This window comes from Toxotes jaculatrix, chromosome 18 (genome assembly GCF_017976425.1).
Source record: "Toxotes jaculatrix isolate fToxJac2 chromosome 18, fToxJac2.pri, whole genome shotgun sequence".
NCBI lineage: Eukaryota > Metazoa > Chordata > Actinopteri > Toxotidae > Toxotes > Toxotes jaculatrix.
Window position 1 is genome coordinate 19,600,997 of NC_054411.1, and position 12,926 is coordinate 19,613,922.

General features: G+C 41.8%; 2 protein-coding genes across 2 annotated transcripts; one reads left to right on the forward strand and one right to left on the reverse strand.

Annotated features, from left to right (window-relative positions):
- Positions 1 to 5,453: 5,453 nt before the first annotated feature.
- timm29 (translocase of inner mitochondrial membrane 29) lies at positions 5,454 to 7,491 on the reverse strand. Its single transcript, XM_041061720.1, has 2 exons — positions 7,279 to 7,491; positions 5,454 to 6,427 (listed from the first exon to the last, which is right to left on the reverse strand). The coding sequence occupies exons 1-2, from the start codon at positions 7,382 to 7,384 to the stop codon at positions 5,775 to 5,777; spliced, it is 759 nt and encodes a 252-aa protein (XP_040917654.1). The 5' UTR covers positions 7,385 to 7,491; the 3' UTR covers positions 5,454 to 5,774.
- A 450-nt stretch (positions 7,492 to 7,941) lies between these two features.
- yipf2 (Yip1 domain family, member 2) lies at positions 7,942 to 12,552 on the forward strand. Its single transcript, XM_041063574.1, has 9 exons — positions 7,942 to 8,247; positions 8,426 to 8,491; positions 8,911 to 9,074; positions 9,148 to 9,228; positions 9,420 to 9,507; positions 10,372 to 10,488; positions 10,573 to 10,739; positions 10,997 to 11,179; positions 11,266 to 12,552. The coding sequence occupies exons 2-9, from the start codon at positions 8,461 to 8,463 to the stop codon at positions 11,353 to 11,355; spliced, it is 921 nt and encodes a 306-aa protein (XP_040919508.1). The 5' UTR covers positions 7,942 to 8,247; positions 8,426 to 8,460; the 3' UTR covers positions 11,356 to 12,552.
- The last annotated feature ends 374 nt before the right edge of the window (positions 12,553 to 12,926 follow it).

A 12,926-nucleotide genomic window follows, 5' to 3' on the forward strand; every position in this document is an offset into this window, starting at 1 on the left:
GAGCCTGGTCCTGCCGTGGTCAATGAGGTCAACATGGTGGCCAGACAGACATCCCCACCCCCTTCAGTTTAGTTTTTTTTTTTTCACTACCTCCTCCATCACCTTCTGCTCTCTCTCCTCTCAGGGTTAGAGAGGTAAAAGAAGCGAGGTAAACAATAACGCCTGCATCCTTCACGAGCTCCGCTAACAGCTAGGTTGATATTAGCTGACAGAAAATAAATGCACTGGCTTGAGAAAGAAAGAAAGACAACACAGTAAAGAGTTGACTTCCCAAATCATTCGGTGAAAGACAATCTGAATATTAAGAAGAGGAATTCAATACAATAGTGAAAAGCAGGCAAAAATGTCTCACATTCTTTGAGGACGGTCAGGTGATGTCCCTCGCCTCACTGGCTTTGTCTTTGCATTTAAAGAAAAAAAAAAAAAGCAGCATGTTTTTCAAACACTACTTGACAGTGACCGTCCTTGCTGACCCCTATGGCCAACAGACTCACAGTCTGTGTGGAGGAGGGGGCAGGATGGATAGGAGTGCAGGGGTCAATGAAGGCCATTAGGCAAAGATGCAGACAGAGGAAGCTTGAAAGGACGAGCCACAAGAGGGAGGCAAAAGAGACAAGGCAGCAGCACCATTTAGTCCTCTTTGTGTACATTTTACTTACTCGCACTGAGACATTATTATTATTAGAGATCTTTCAGAAGACTTTTGAGATCTGTGCACAGACGACCAAACTGCCAGAAAGAGTGAAGGCTGGAGTTCTACCCTGATCAAAACAACCTGAAACACGCAGCATCGTTCCCATTCATGGAACGGATCAAAATGACATGCTCTATTCTGATTTGTTCCAGGGTGTGGCAGAGATAGCTGTGCGCCCGATGCTGCTGCTGCCAACCCAGGGAGTGTCAGTCATCCTGGGTAATAGTTTGGTAAAGTGCTTTTATAAGGGGGAAGATGTACACCTGCCTGTTGTGGTGGTGCCTGAACCACTGGTGAGATTGGAACCTAATGCATCACTGGTGCAGCACCCAACCCACTGAGCATGAGTGGAGCAAGGCTGGGGAGAGCCAGACCCATTAATCACTATTTAGAGGAGCTGCTAAGTGCTCCGACATCTGAAATGTGACCCTGACTACACACTGGTTTTTTTTTGTAAGAGGCCAAAAAAGGTTGGAAACCACCGGTTACCACGCAGCCAGACTCCAGAGGTATTTTATAAAGTCATGAGTAACAGATAAGATGTTATTTTGACTCGCCAGCAGAAACCTTAACAGCTGGAAACAGCTGTTTTAATTCTAACCACACTTTAAATTGTTTAACTGTTGGTGTGACTAAGATGTTGTATTATTTTAGGCAAATTTGTTTTTCCAGGATGAGAACAGTAACCTGAACCTAGAACTGCACCGCACTATAGAGACCACCGCTGATAGCACAAGAGCCAACTTAATGTTTTCAACTCGGTGCACAGAGAGTCAATGAAATGTGAAATATGAAACATTAGGTTTGAGCCGCAATTGTTCTAATAGTTGAATAAGCTCTAAAAAAGCTGTTATGTCACTTTCTAGTACAGTTTTACAGCGTAAAGCTCTGAGGCAGTTTGTGTTTTAGTTACAGCTGAGAAATATCCAAACTTTTAATCTTAAAAATATAAGATTTTGTTATTCTCAAAGTGTTAAGTAATAGAGGAGTTGTGCAAAGTGTTAAAAAAAATATGTATGTCATCTCGACAGAGTTAACATTAGAGTTGAACTGATCGGTCAATTAAATGATCGACAAAAATAATGGATACTATTTAATCGATCAACAGCTGAAGTCATTTTTTTAAGCACAAAAACCAAACATTCCTGTGCTACGGTCTCATTTTTCACTATCAGCTGACATGTTATAGAACAGATGATTAATCAATGAATCAAGAAAATAATAAGAAGCTTACGACTGTATGTCCCTGATTCCACTTCAGTCAGGGACCTTTGTTGCTCTCTCTCTCTCTTTTCCTAAGTTTCCTGTCAGCATCTCGACTGTTAACCGAAACTCAAATGTAAAATAAAATAAAATAAATCCTTTCCTATTTGGTCACACTGGTGTGTGTTCCTTCCTGTAGCCAGTGAGGTGTATTGATCAAAGTTCCACGTCTCAGCCTGGTTGAATGAGAAAACTGTTCATTAGTGTAAACTGGTCATTGTTCCAATTTTCCAGCCTCAGATCAATCATTGTATCCTGTTTTAGGCAGGTCCTTCAGCCAATCCATATTAGTCACATAGCTCTCACATTTTAACAAGTGCTGTAAAACCAACCCACCTAAACCACACAGCCTGTCACACAGAGGGGTAGAGAGCAGGACAACCCGTCCATCGCTACGTCTGCTTTCAAGGATTTACATCCAGTCTCATAAAACTAATGTGGATGAGTTACACCAACTTTATTTAATGCTCTTTAGCAGGATAAAGACTGTGTGCTCATGTAAATACATGAACGTACAGCTAAACATGTACGGTACATTTAACATTCAGGAGCAGTGACTGACCAGTCTGTGTTTTGGCACAGGGGTTGAACCTGCAGTGTTTTGCATACCTAACAAACACTACATGAGGAATTCATGCTGTAAATGTCTAATAAAATGTTTTTGAGTAAACGCTCCAGCAGCTGAGTTATAATACCTGTTTAAATCCAAACATCTCTTTTCCTGCTCCCAGACTGTCCCCTGCAGACCCTCTTATCTGAACTCAGGACATCAAGCTTCCAACAGCATCACAGCTGTCTTTATAAACATCTCAGTAAAGATTCATCCGTCCTCAAGCTCGTCTCACTGTGTTTGAGAAGACGGTGTTTGTGTCTGTGTACAGTAACAAACAGTGAGTCATGCTGGTAGAGCCTGACAGGAAACTGATGTCAGTTACACACACTTAGCACACACAAGATGACCCACTCCTCTGTCCCTTCATCACTTTACACTGGAGTATAAGGCTTTTCTGTATCTACATGTAACAAATAACCTCCAGTGGCTCACAATCTCAGCTTACAATCACAGCTTACAATCTGTGCAGTATACGACACCATCTGATCCTCGATTCGGGTGAGGAAACCTCCCTCCCCGTAAAAAAAAAGAAGAAAAAAGAAAAAAAAAAAACATTTGGCAGGACAAAAAAATGCAAGAAATATTAGAAAGAGCAACTGAAGAGAAAGATGATGGTTCAGTTGTCATCATGTGAATGCAAATGTAAATAAGCATAAACCTCCATAAATAACCATTAAATATTATATTATTTCAACAGGTGGAAACAGCCAGCAGAATATGCCTATCAGCACCTCTGAAGTTTACTAAGTGATGTGTTATCTTGGTTTTTTTTTTTTAAACCCCACAAAAAACAAAGTTTAAAAATGACAAACTGTGGTTTTACAGGGGGTTTAGTGTCAGGCTACCCGTTTCCACCTGTTTCCAGTTTAAGAATATTTTCCCAAACTATTCCCTTCAAGCTCTGATGTTTTCAGTTTGCAGTTGTGTAACGGAAAGCTTCAGAGCTGCTACTGAACGGATTCTGAGTCAGTGTAACTCAAACAATAACACTATTACGTTTACACACCAACTCAGAGACAAACAGGGCTCCATACTGGGCTCCAAACAAAAGAAACTACATCCCTCAGTGATTCTGCAGCTTAATTATCACATTATAAAACTCATGTCAACAAAATGCTTGACAGTCATTTAGTGACTTATTGCTGTTTCATAACGGATCTGCTCACTGTTCCATATTAGGGTTTTATGGAACGTGAAATTGCAGTTATTAAGCAGCAGCCAGTGCATTGAAGTGTGCTGAGGCTGCCTTGGCTGGCACCGGGCTCATCATTATTTGGCACTACAGCGTCCTCTGGTGGCAAAGTCTGAAAACGCCAACTGTCCTCGGACTGACTGGACATGAAATCCAGAGGCAGTTTATCAGCTCACTGCTGAAAACCACAGGCTCGCCTCTGACCTGTGACTTCCTGTGGCTGACATCTGATCACAGTGAGTCAAAGTGTGACATCATGAGCCACCTTTGACCCCATTATGGTTCAAGTCTCCATTTCCCTGTACCTGGGTTATCAGGGTGAGGGATCACGTGGTGCTTGACTGAATACGTCCACTACTGTTTACGGCATTTCTATTGCTAATTATAAAAGCTGCTGTACTTTACAGGTTAAAATTTTACATTAAAAAAAACATGATGACCTAATAAAATGCAGTGAAAAGCACATATTTAGGAGCATCATACTAACATTGGGTAGTTCCTCCCTATACTCTCAAACAGCCTCAGCTCTTCTTCTCATTGATTCCACATGATGTTGGAAACCTTCCTCTGAGCTTCTGCTCTATGTTGACATGATTCATCACATCATTCAAGCTGCCAATCTCCTGTTCTACCACATCCCAAAGGTGTTCTACTGGATTCAGGTCTGGCTGGAACCCACGGGACAAACCTAACTGTATATTAGGTGCTTACACAGTAATGCATCAGTATTAACGACATGAAAAAGTCAGATATAATAATATAAGGTGATTCAAATTTACTTTTGAAATGTACAACACAAATTATACTTCAGTATCTTTACTTAAGAAGGATTTAAGGCTTTTTACATATAATGGAGTATCTTCACATTGTTTTAGTGGTGATGTTACTAAGCTTCAGCACACTGAATTTGAAATGAAATAATGGATACGACATTTTGAGTAGGTTTATATTAATATAGAAAGAACTGTGTGGGAGATAAAGCCCATTTAGGGTCCAAGTTACAACTTCACAGTACTCCACAAACCCTCAAAATCCAAGTTAAAGTTACTACTATTAATTGAAGAATAAAACTTTGGGGATCTTGGTATCCCTGAATAAATGGTTCTAAGTGTATCCTGAATTCTAACAGAGTATTATATTGTAATGATGCACAGCTCTCAGTGAGCTGTCCAGGATGAACCCAGTTTAGCTCATTAACCACTCTGCTGGATTTCCCTTCAACATGTGATCAGCAGTGACAGAAGATGGGAGTGACAGTAAACTGTATCTACTACATCAACATTACAGACTTTCACTTTCATCATCACATTGTTTGTCCTCATATTCTTAGTTTATTATCCAAGTCGAGCTGAGGAGGAAACTCTGAACATAACAGATGGATTTGGTTTGGTTTTGGTTTATCTTGGTTTCTGAATCCACGTTATGACCTTTATATGATGTAAAACTTCAAAGGTAAATGTCAGATTTTGGTGTCAACCACTCAGAACTGGAGAGTAGACAGAGACCTCTTCCTAAAGCCGCAACTTTGTAGACGTTCAACAATCATACGAGGATAAATCCATCAGAGATTAGATAAGTAGGAATCACTGTTTATTATCCAACTTCTAAAAATCCTTAAAAGTAAAAGGCCGAAGGTCGAAGGTCTTCATAAATGTGCTGGAGTTGTGAGGCAAGTGAGATAAAACAAGACGTCTGGAGATAAGTGACAGGTTTATTGACATGTGTGGTATAAATTCTGTGAAACAACAACACGGAATAAATAAAAACATAAGTGAGAATTCTGAAGGGCTGCTTTTACTTTGATGAGACACAGGCGCGAATGTTTCCTCCCTCTGTAGCGGTTTGTGGAAGCAGTAAACAGAGGACAAAAAGTGGACAAAAAGGTCAAATGGTTTGCTGAATCCAGCACCACACTGAAAATGAGAATAAGTCCCCCCCCCTCGGTGCAGTCTTCTGTCCTGTCCAGTATGTGTTTGTGACACGTGAAATATTTGCTGTTATCCACACAGAGCTCAGGCTTGAGTCTGACTCTCTTCACTGACCCTCTCCTCCTTTCTGTCCACCACATTTGCTTCTTTCTCCTCGTCCTCCACTGTCAGTGCTACCCAGGACTCCTTGTGCAACCTCTCATTCCTTTCCACCTCCTGAACACTGGGTGGTGACGTTACTTGCATGTGAGCCGGCAAGTGCTTGAAGTCGTCCTCGTTCACGTCATAGTCCTTCATCTTCAAGTCCAGGATCCACCAGCGGCCGGCAAAGCCCACGTCTAGCACCCGCTTGGGGAACTCCAGCCAGGGTGCTGACACGTTGGAGCACTGGGCTTCGTACAGTGTGACGTCGGGGTCGTAGCTGGCGCGGTAAACCAGAGAGAGGAGACCCAGGCTGGCGTGGTGGAGCCGTCCCTCATTACGAAGCTTCACAAGACTCTGCACGTGCCCATCTGAGGTCGCGTTGCGGATCCATGGCGACAGCAGGGCCAGCTGGTTGGAGCGCTCCAGCAGGGCTGCCTCAAAGGACGACTGGTCCGGGGTTGTGTGGAAACAGGCCCAGGCCCCGCCCAGCAGACTCACGTACACTGAGGCTTTGAGCGGTCGTTCCCAGGCACCAACCACCATCTCCCTACATGCCTCTTTATAATCAGAGAACAGGCTGCGACACCACACGCCTACAGACAGCAGAGGAGAAGACGCTTAGTCCTAAAAACACACACACACCTCACTGGGGACCTGGGGTCCAACATGTGGGGCCAGTCTGCAGCTTTCATCTTAGCCAAACACTGAAGCAGCTGCTTTCAGTGGTGAAGAGCTGATATGTGTTGAACCAGCTACAGAAGAGTAAGGAATAAAAGACAGATCCTGTATAGTGAAAGACAAATCCTTCACTTTTTCACTTACTCACATCTTTATGAATAAAAACTATTAAAGATATTTATTTAATCATTACCCTACAGCCCTGCATAAATTTACACACTCTTTTCAGACACAGTCTTTGGCTCAGAGACAAGGTCTTCAAAAGACTCCAGGATTAAATGTGTCTTATTCTTCACACTTGACTTGTAAAGGACCTTGTCACTCCTAAGCCTGCTCTCTAACAAATCACACATGACACACAGCAAAACCAATTGTTAGTGAAATGTCCATACAATTAACAAACATATAAACAAAGAGTAGAATTGATTGTGCATTTACAGTCTCGGCTCACTGATTCATTTCTCTTCTCTGACAGAGATTAACAAAGTTTTAACCAATCAACATGGAAAAAAAAAACTGAATTAATAACAGGTGAACTAATAATGAAATGGGTCACACACACGACAGGACAGCCAGTTGCTGTGGTTAGCAGTGGTTATCATGAACCTGCTGGTAACAGTTACAGCAACATGCCCCCCTACTACATGCAACATATTATTAGTAAACTAGGCAGTAGGTTAAACTGTTTACCTTAAACTTTATGTTAAAACCTAACTAGTAATGTACATGTTACCTCACACTGCTTTAGTTGCGGTCTGTTGCTCACCTGCTTTACTGTTCTTCAGCGTTTCCCAGCGGCTCTTTGCGGCCGGAGCTGCTGCTGTTTCTGCCGCAGCACAGAACATCCTCGTCGCTACACGCAACGAAGCCATTTTAACCGATTTTAGTCACTAGGAAGGTCGACTTAACGCAGAGGAAACATACTGGTGGTCAAGAGGACAACTCACATGGAGCCAAAATGGCGCCCCGAGGTGAATCTGTTTTAATCTTCCGACAGAACGCTCTACCTCGCAAACGTTCCGCTTGCTGGCCCCTCAAGGCTCAATCCTTTCTTCTTCACAAACCCTACCTACATACCGCCACCTACTGTACTGGAGTGTGTAATATCAGACCAGTTTCCTTTAAATAATTATATAATTAATAATTAAATACCTAGGTATAGTTCCTGTAATTTAATTAAATCTCCTCTGGTTTTATTCTTTCCGTCTATATTACTGCTTAAATTGTCGCGGACTGTCATTATTTGTTTTCATTATTTTCTTCTATTTCCTCTTTTTTGTGGTTTTCTATTCATCTTTTATTCTTTTAAAATTTCAAATGAAGGTATCTTATGTAAAAATAAATTAATAAAGAGAAGAATAGGAAGAAGAAGAAGAAGATGATGATGAATCACGTGACAGCTTTGTTTACATGGAGACGTGTACCGGAAGACATGCTAACTAGACTGCCTTCACTAAGAGCAGTTGCGCTAGCTATGACAGACCAACGTTAGCGGTGTTTTATTATTTGCTGTCAGTTAATTAAACCTACATGTTTACCGCGTTGTCGTATATTTACGTTAGCTGTATTCAGATGTTCAAATAAATCTGAAACAAGTTGTGTTAGTGTGTGCTTAGCCTAGCTAGTTTTAGCTATTACTGCCGTGTGGCCGCTGTCACGCCATCACTATCAGGTTCTTCTGCGGACAGGTCAAACTGTGCTTTTTGTCTCACGACTCACAGCCAGAATTTAAAAGGTACGTGTCTTGATTAGGCCTTGATTGTTGTGTGTTTGTGTTGATAGCTTAGCTAGCTGCTTAGTAAATTAGCACGTTTGGTCTTTAAGGAGATAATACCTGGTTAATAAGGCCTGTCCAGCCTACAGGCTGTATTATGTGAACATAACGTCTCACCTCAGTGTTTATCTTCTCTTAGGTCTTGCATGAGGTTTCTGTTTGGCCACTGAAAACATGGCCAGTCCAAATGATCTACAGTTCCAAGGTAATCATTAAGGAATTTAAACATATGGTTCTGCTGCACCTCCTGTTTTTTTCTGCATGTTTGCTATTTTTGTTTTACTTACTTCATGATAGTCTGCTTTTCATAAGCTACAACTGTTGGAAACTAATAAAAATCGCTATCTGCCCTCATAGTGAACTATGCTGGACAATGGATGCTTTTCATTTGTTTTAATAGTCTCCACATTTCCCTAAGTTGAGTCCTTTCCTCACATCTCACATCTTGTTCAACACAGATTTAAAGGTTCACAAACACACTGAATTGTCTGTTAAAGAGAAACCACTGACTGCAAGAAAAACCTCATCTGGAGTTGAGCAGTGTGTCAGTTTGTGAACATCTGGGGCCCACTGTAGCACTACCTCTACCACTGACTCCCTGTCTTCCCCTGTGTATATCTGTAGAGTTTGAGGAAGCAGCAGAGCTGCTGTCTGCAAACCCAGAGGCCTCCACAATCCGTTTGTCTGCGCCAGACAGCCCCGCTACAGCAGGAGGAAGAGGAGGAGGAGGAGGGGATGTGAAATTAGACCTATCAGAGGACGAGGAGGGTCAGGAGGAGAGCTCAGAGGTGAGTAAATTATCTGGCTGAGAGTGTTGACGTTTTGGGTTGACAGCACCTGAGAGATGTCTTTGCTTTCCAGTTGTTAGGAGGACAGAAACCAACTGGTGGCTTCTGGACCTTTGAGTACTATGAGTCTTTCTTCAATGTGGACACTGTGCAGGTATGAGCCACTCCCTCTCTACAAACACACTCCTTATGCTGCTGGCGTTGTAATGGAACAGTGGATACATGTTTTTTTTTTTTTTAAAGACAGAAATGTACTTTTCTAATTGAGACAATAGTTGTGCATAGTTATGTATAATGTAATAGTTTGCGTTGCTGTTTTGTTTGACACTCCATCATGTGATGCAGGTGCTGGACAGACTGAAGGGATCCGTGTTGCCGTTACCCGGAAGAAACTTTATCAAACACTACCTCAGATCTAACCCAGATCTGTATGGTAAGCCAATAGAAACATATTCTATTATTTTCCTTTGATTTAAAAACCATATGTGTAAATGTTTATGAGATTTTTATGAGCTCTTTCACATTTTTCTGATGGTTTATATTACATTAGATTTGTTTTTAATGCTAAATACGCAAGGATGGTTAAAGCTTTTCCTCTTATTTTAAAATGAATACCGTGATTAATTATCTGCATTTATATAGAAATAAGCTACAATTGTGCTACAGCTATGAACAAACACAATCTATTTGAACTAATAACACTCAAGTCATTGTGTTGGAAAAAGTATGTGAACCTTTCGGCTAATGGCGTCAACAAAACTGACTGGAGTCAGGAGTTAGCAAAGTTGGAGTGCAGTCAATGAAACCAGATTGGAGGTGTGGGTGAGAGCTGGTTTGGCTTATAAAAAAAACCCCAACCAACCATTCTGATTTAACTGTTCACAAGAAGCATCTGCTGATATGAACCATGCCATGCCTCACGATCGAGAATTATTGATTTGGATACAGCTGGAAAGGGTCACAAAGTCATCTCAGAGTTTAGATGTTGATCAGCCCACCGTTAGAGAAAATGCCTATTAATGGAGATGACTGAGTTCCATAGGTACTCAGCCTAGAAATGGGGCGCTCTGCTAAGAAGGCTGTTTTGGAGGATTTTAGGCAGATATGATATCTGGGAAAAGGGTGTCAATTTAAATACACAGGAAATAAGCACATTTCATTTCGGATCCAACAGATCTTGTGAATTTGATCTTAGAAGTCTGAATTTAGTTTATAAATCTGAGTTTAGGAGTAAAATAAAATGATAAAATGTCTTCATTTATGGTGTGTTTGTTTGTGTGTGTGTGTGTGTGTATAGGTCCATTCTGGATCTGCGTGACACTGGTGTTCTCAGTAGTGATAAGTGGGAACGTGTCCACCTTCCTCAGTGAGATGAAAAACCCTGCCTACCACTACAGACCACAGTTCCACAGAGGTCAGTCCTGCACATTGTCAGGCTCCTGAAGTCACCGTGTTACGTTTACTGCATTGTTTCTGATTCCTGCTCTTTTGCTTGCAGTAACTATAGCTGCAGTAGTGATCTTCATGTATGCCTGGCTGGTGCCCATTGGCTTATGGGGTTTCCTGACGTGGCGGCAAGGGACTGAGAGACAGACTGGAGGATACTCCTTCCTGGAGACAGTGTGTGTCTACGGCTACTCTCTCTTCATCTATATTCCCACCTCAGTGAGTGCATCCTCCCTCCTGAAAGATTTACTAATAAGTGTCAGGGTCATAACACGCTGTTTTTACACAGAAGAACTATTCCAACATAAAGCTTAATCTTAATCTTTAATGTAAAAATGACGTGGAGACGGACTGAGACTGTCTCATTCCGGTTGTTTAGTCTGCACCACAGTTTGATTGACAGCCCCAACAAACCGTACTAACCAAACGGGTTAGGTGTGAAAACACACTTAGACATGTAACCCTGTCATCCTCAGATTTTGTGGATCATCCCATTTGAGTGGCTGCGCTGGATGCTGATCCTGGTTGCCATGGTGATCTCGGGCTCAGTCCTAGTCCTCACCTTCTGGCCTGTTGTCCGTGACGACACCAAGGTGACGGCTGTGGCTACAGTTGTGACCATAGTGGTTTTGCACACGCTGCTGGCGATAGGCTGTAAGGTCAGTGAGCTGGGTGGGTGTAGCCTCATATCTCCTGTGCACTGTTAACCCTGACCACAAAGTTCATTTCCTCTCTTTTCTTTCAGCTGTACTTCTTCCACACTGATGTCTACGCACCAGCACCCGTCCCCACAACCCCCGCAGTTCACATAACACTGGCCACCAAGGCCCACTGACCCAGGGGAAGGAGGAGGAGAAGGGAGCGCTGGCTGATATAAATCCATGTATAGACAGGCTTGTTGAGGCAATGTTGATTATTGCCATTGTGTGATTCGTTGTATGTTTCCCTTACGTGCTGGGATGGGTGTGTGTGTGTGGTTGTTTGTTAATTTATTCTGAGGGTGGTTCTACTGTAACTGAAGTAGCAATTGTTCCTTGCAATAACTGTACATTTCTGCCGTGCTGTTTCAGGATGTGCTGCATGTTTAGAACGATTTCCTTCATTTCATCAGAAAGACTAAAAACGCAAGATGCATCAAGTGAATCACAACTCTCTGCGGCTGCCAAACGTTCCCTCTAACACATCACATGGAAAACAATGGAGTTCTTAAGTTTAGAGAAATAAACTATGGCATCACAGGAGTACGAGTTACTTTGATAAATTTATTGTTGGTTTGCCACGAGGGTCGGCGATCCAAGAAAGTGATGACACGTCACCTGGTTTGTTTGTTTTTTAATCCGCTAAAACTAAAATACTCATGTGATTGTGTGGGATGTTTCTACTTGTGACCAAATGCGTCCAAAGCAGAGCAGCAGTGTGGGATTATTTTCATTATTTTCATTAGATGATTTTCACACACACACACACAACACTTTCTAGAGTTTAACTCTGAATGGAGTCCAACCACTCACCTCAGCCGGTGATTTCCCTGTTAGGTTCCTCCAAATTTCTGGAAAGAGTCAAATTGTATACTGCCGTCACACATTGTGTCTCATCACTGATACTAGTTAAATATTCTCTCCAGTAAAGCATTTGGAATTTTATGATGAATATGTGCTGGATGCTGTGATAAACTGTAATCAGCTGTGATCACATCAACAGTACACATTTGGTTATGTTTACTTACCACAAAGGATCAGATGGACACTTTGTCAGTCTGCCTAGCGACACGTGTGAGTGTCACAAGTTCTGTCATGTCTGAGCCGCACGCCGAGCTCCTGGATGATTGTGCCAGGGGGAGGTCTGAAACACACAGGATACATACACTTTATTGTGGAAAGATGATTTTGTTGTTTGCTAATTGAGAACAGCAGACAAACATTAACACAGTTTGTTTCAGAGTTCTAAAAACAAAACAAATTGTTACAAGAACATACATTTAGAATTGCCTTCCCATCATCATCAGTGTAAATGACCAAACACACTTCTTTGAAATTGAGATGTTCTATATAAATAAGTTTGCCTTGTTCTGCCATTTAAATGTCTTTGTCCTGGCTTATAACAGAGAAAGAGGGAAGAAGTGTGACCCGTCTGCATCGTGGTCATACGTGATTCAAATTTCTAAATCTTCTTGTCTGAGTCTGTTTGACAGCACATTTCACACACAACGTAAAAATGACTCTAGAGTTTGATGTGCCAGTGTGTGTGGAGCACTGGACACTCTGCTCAGTCTATATAAGGAAAAAAAAAATCTTTTAGCATAGCTACATGTATTATAAATAAGTGTGCACTAACATACACAGAATACACTCACCCAGCCTTTTATTAGCAACACCCCTACACTTGCTTCTTCATACAATTATCCAA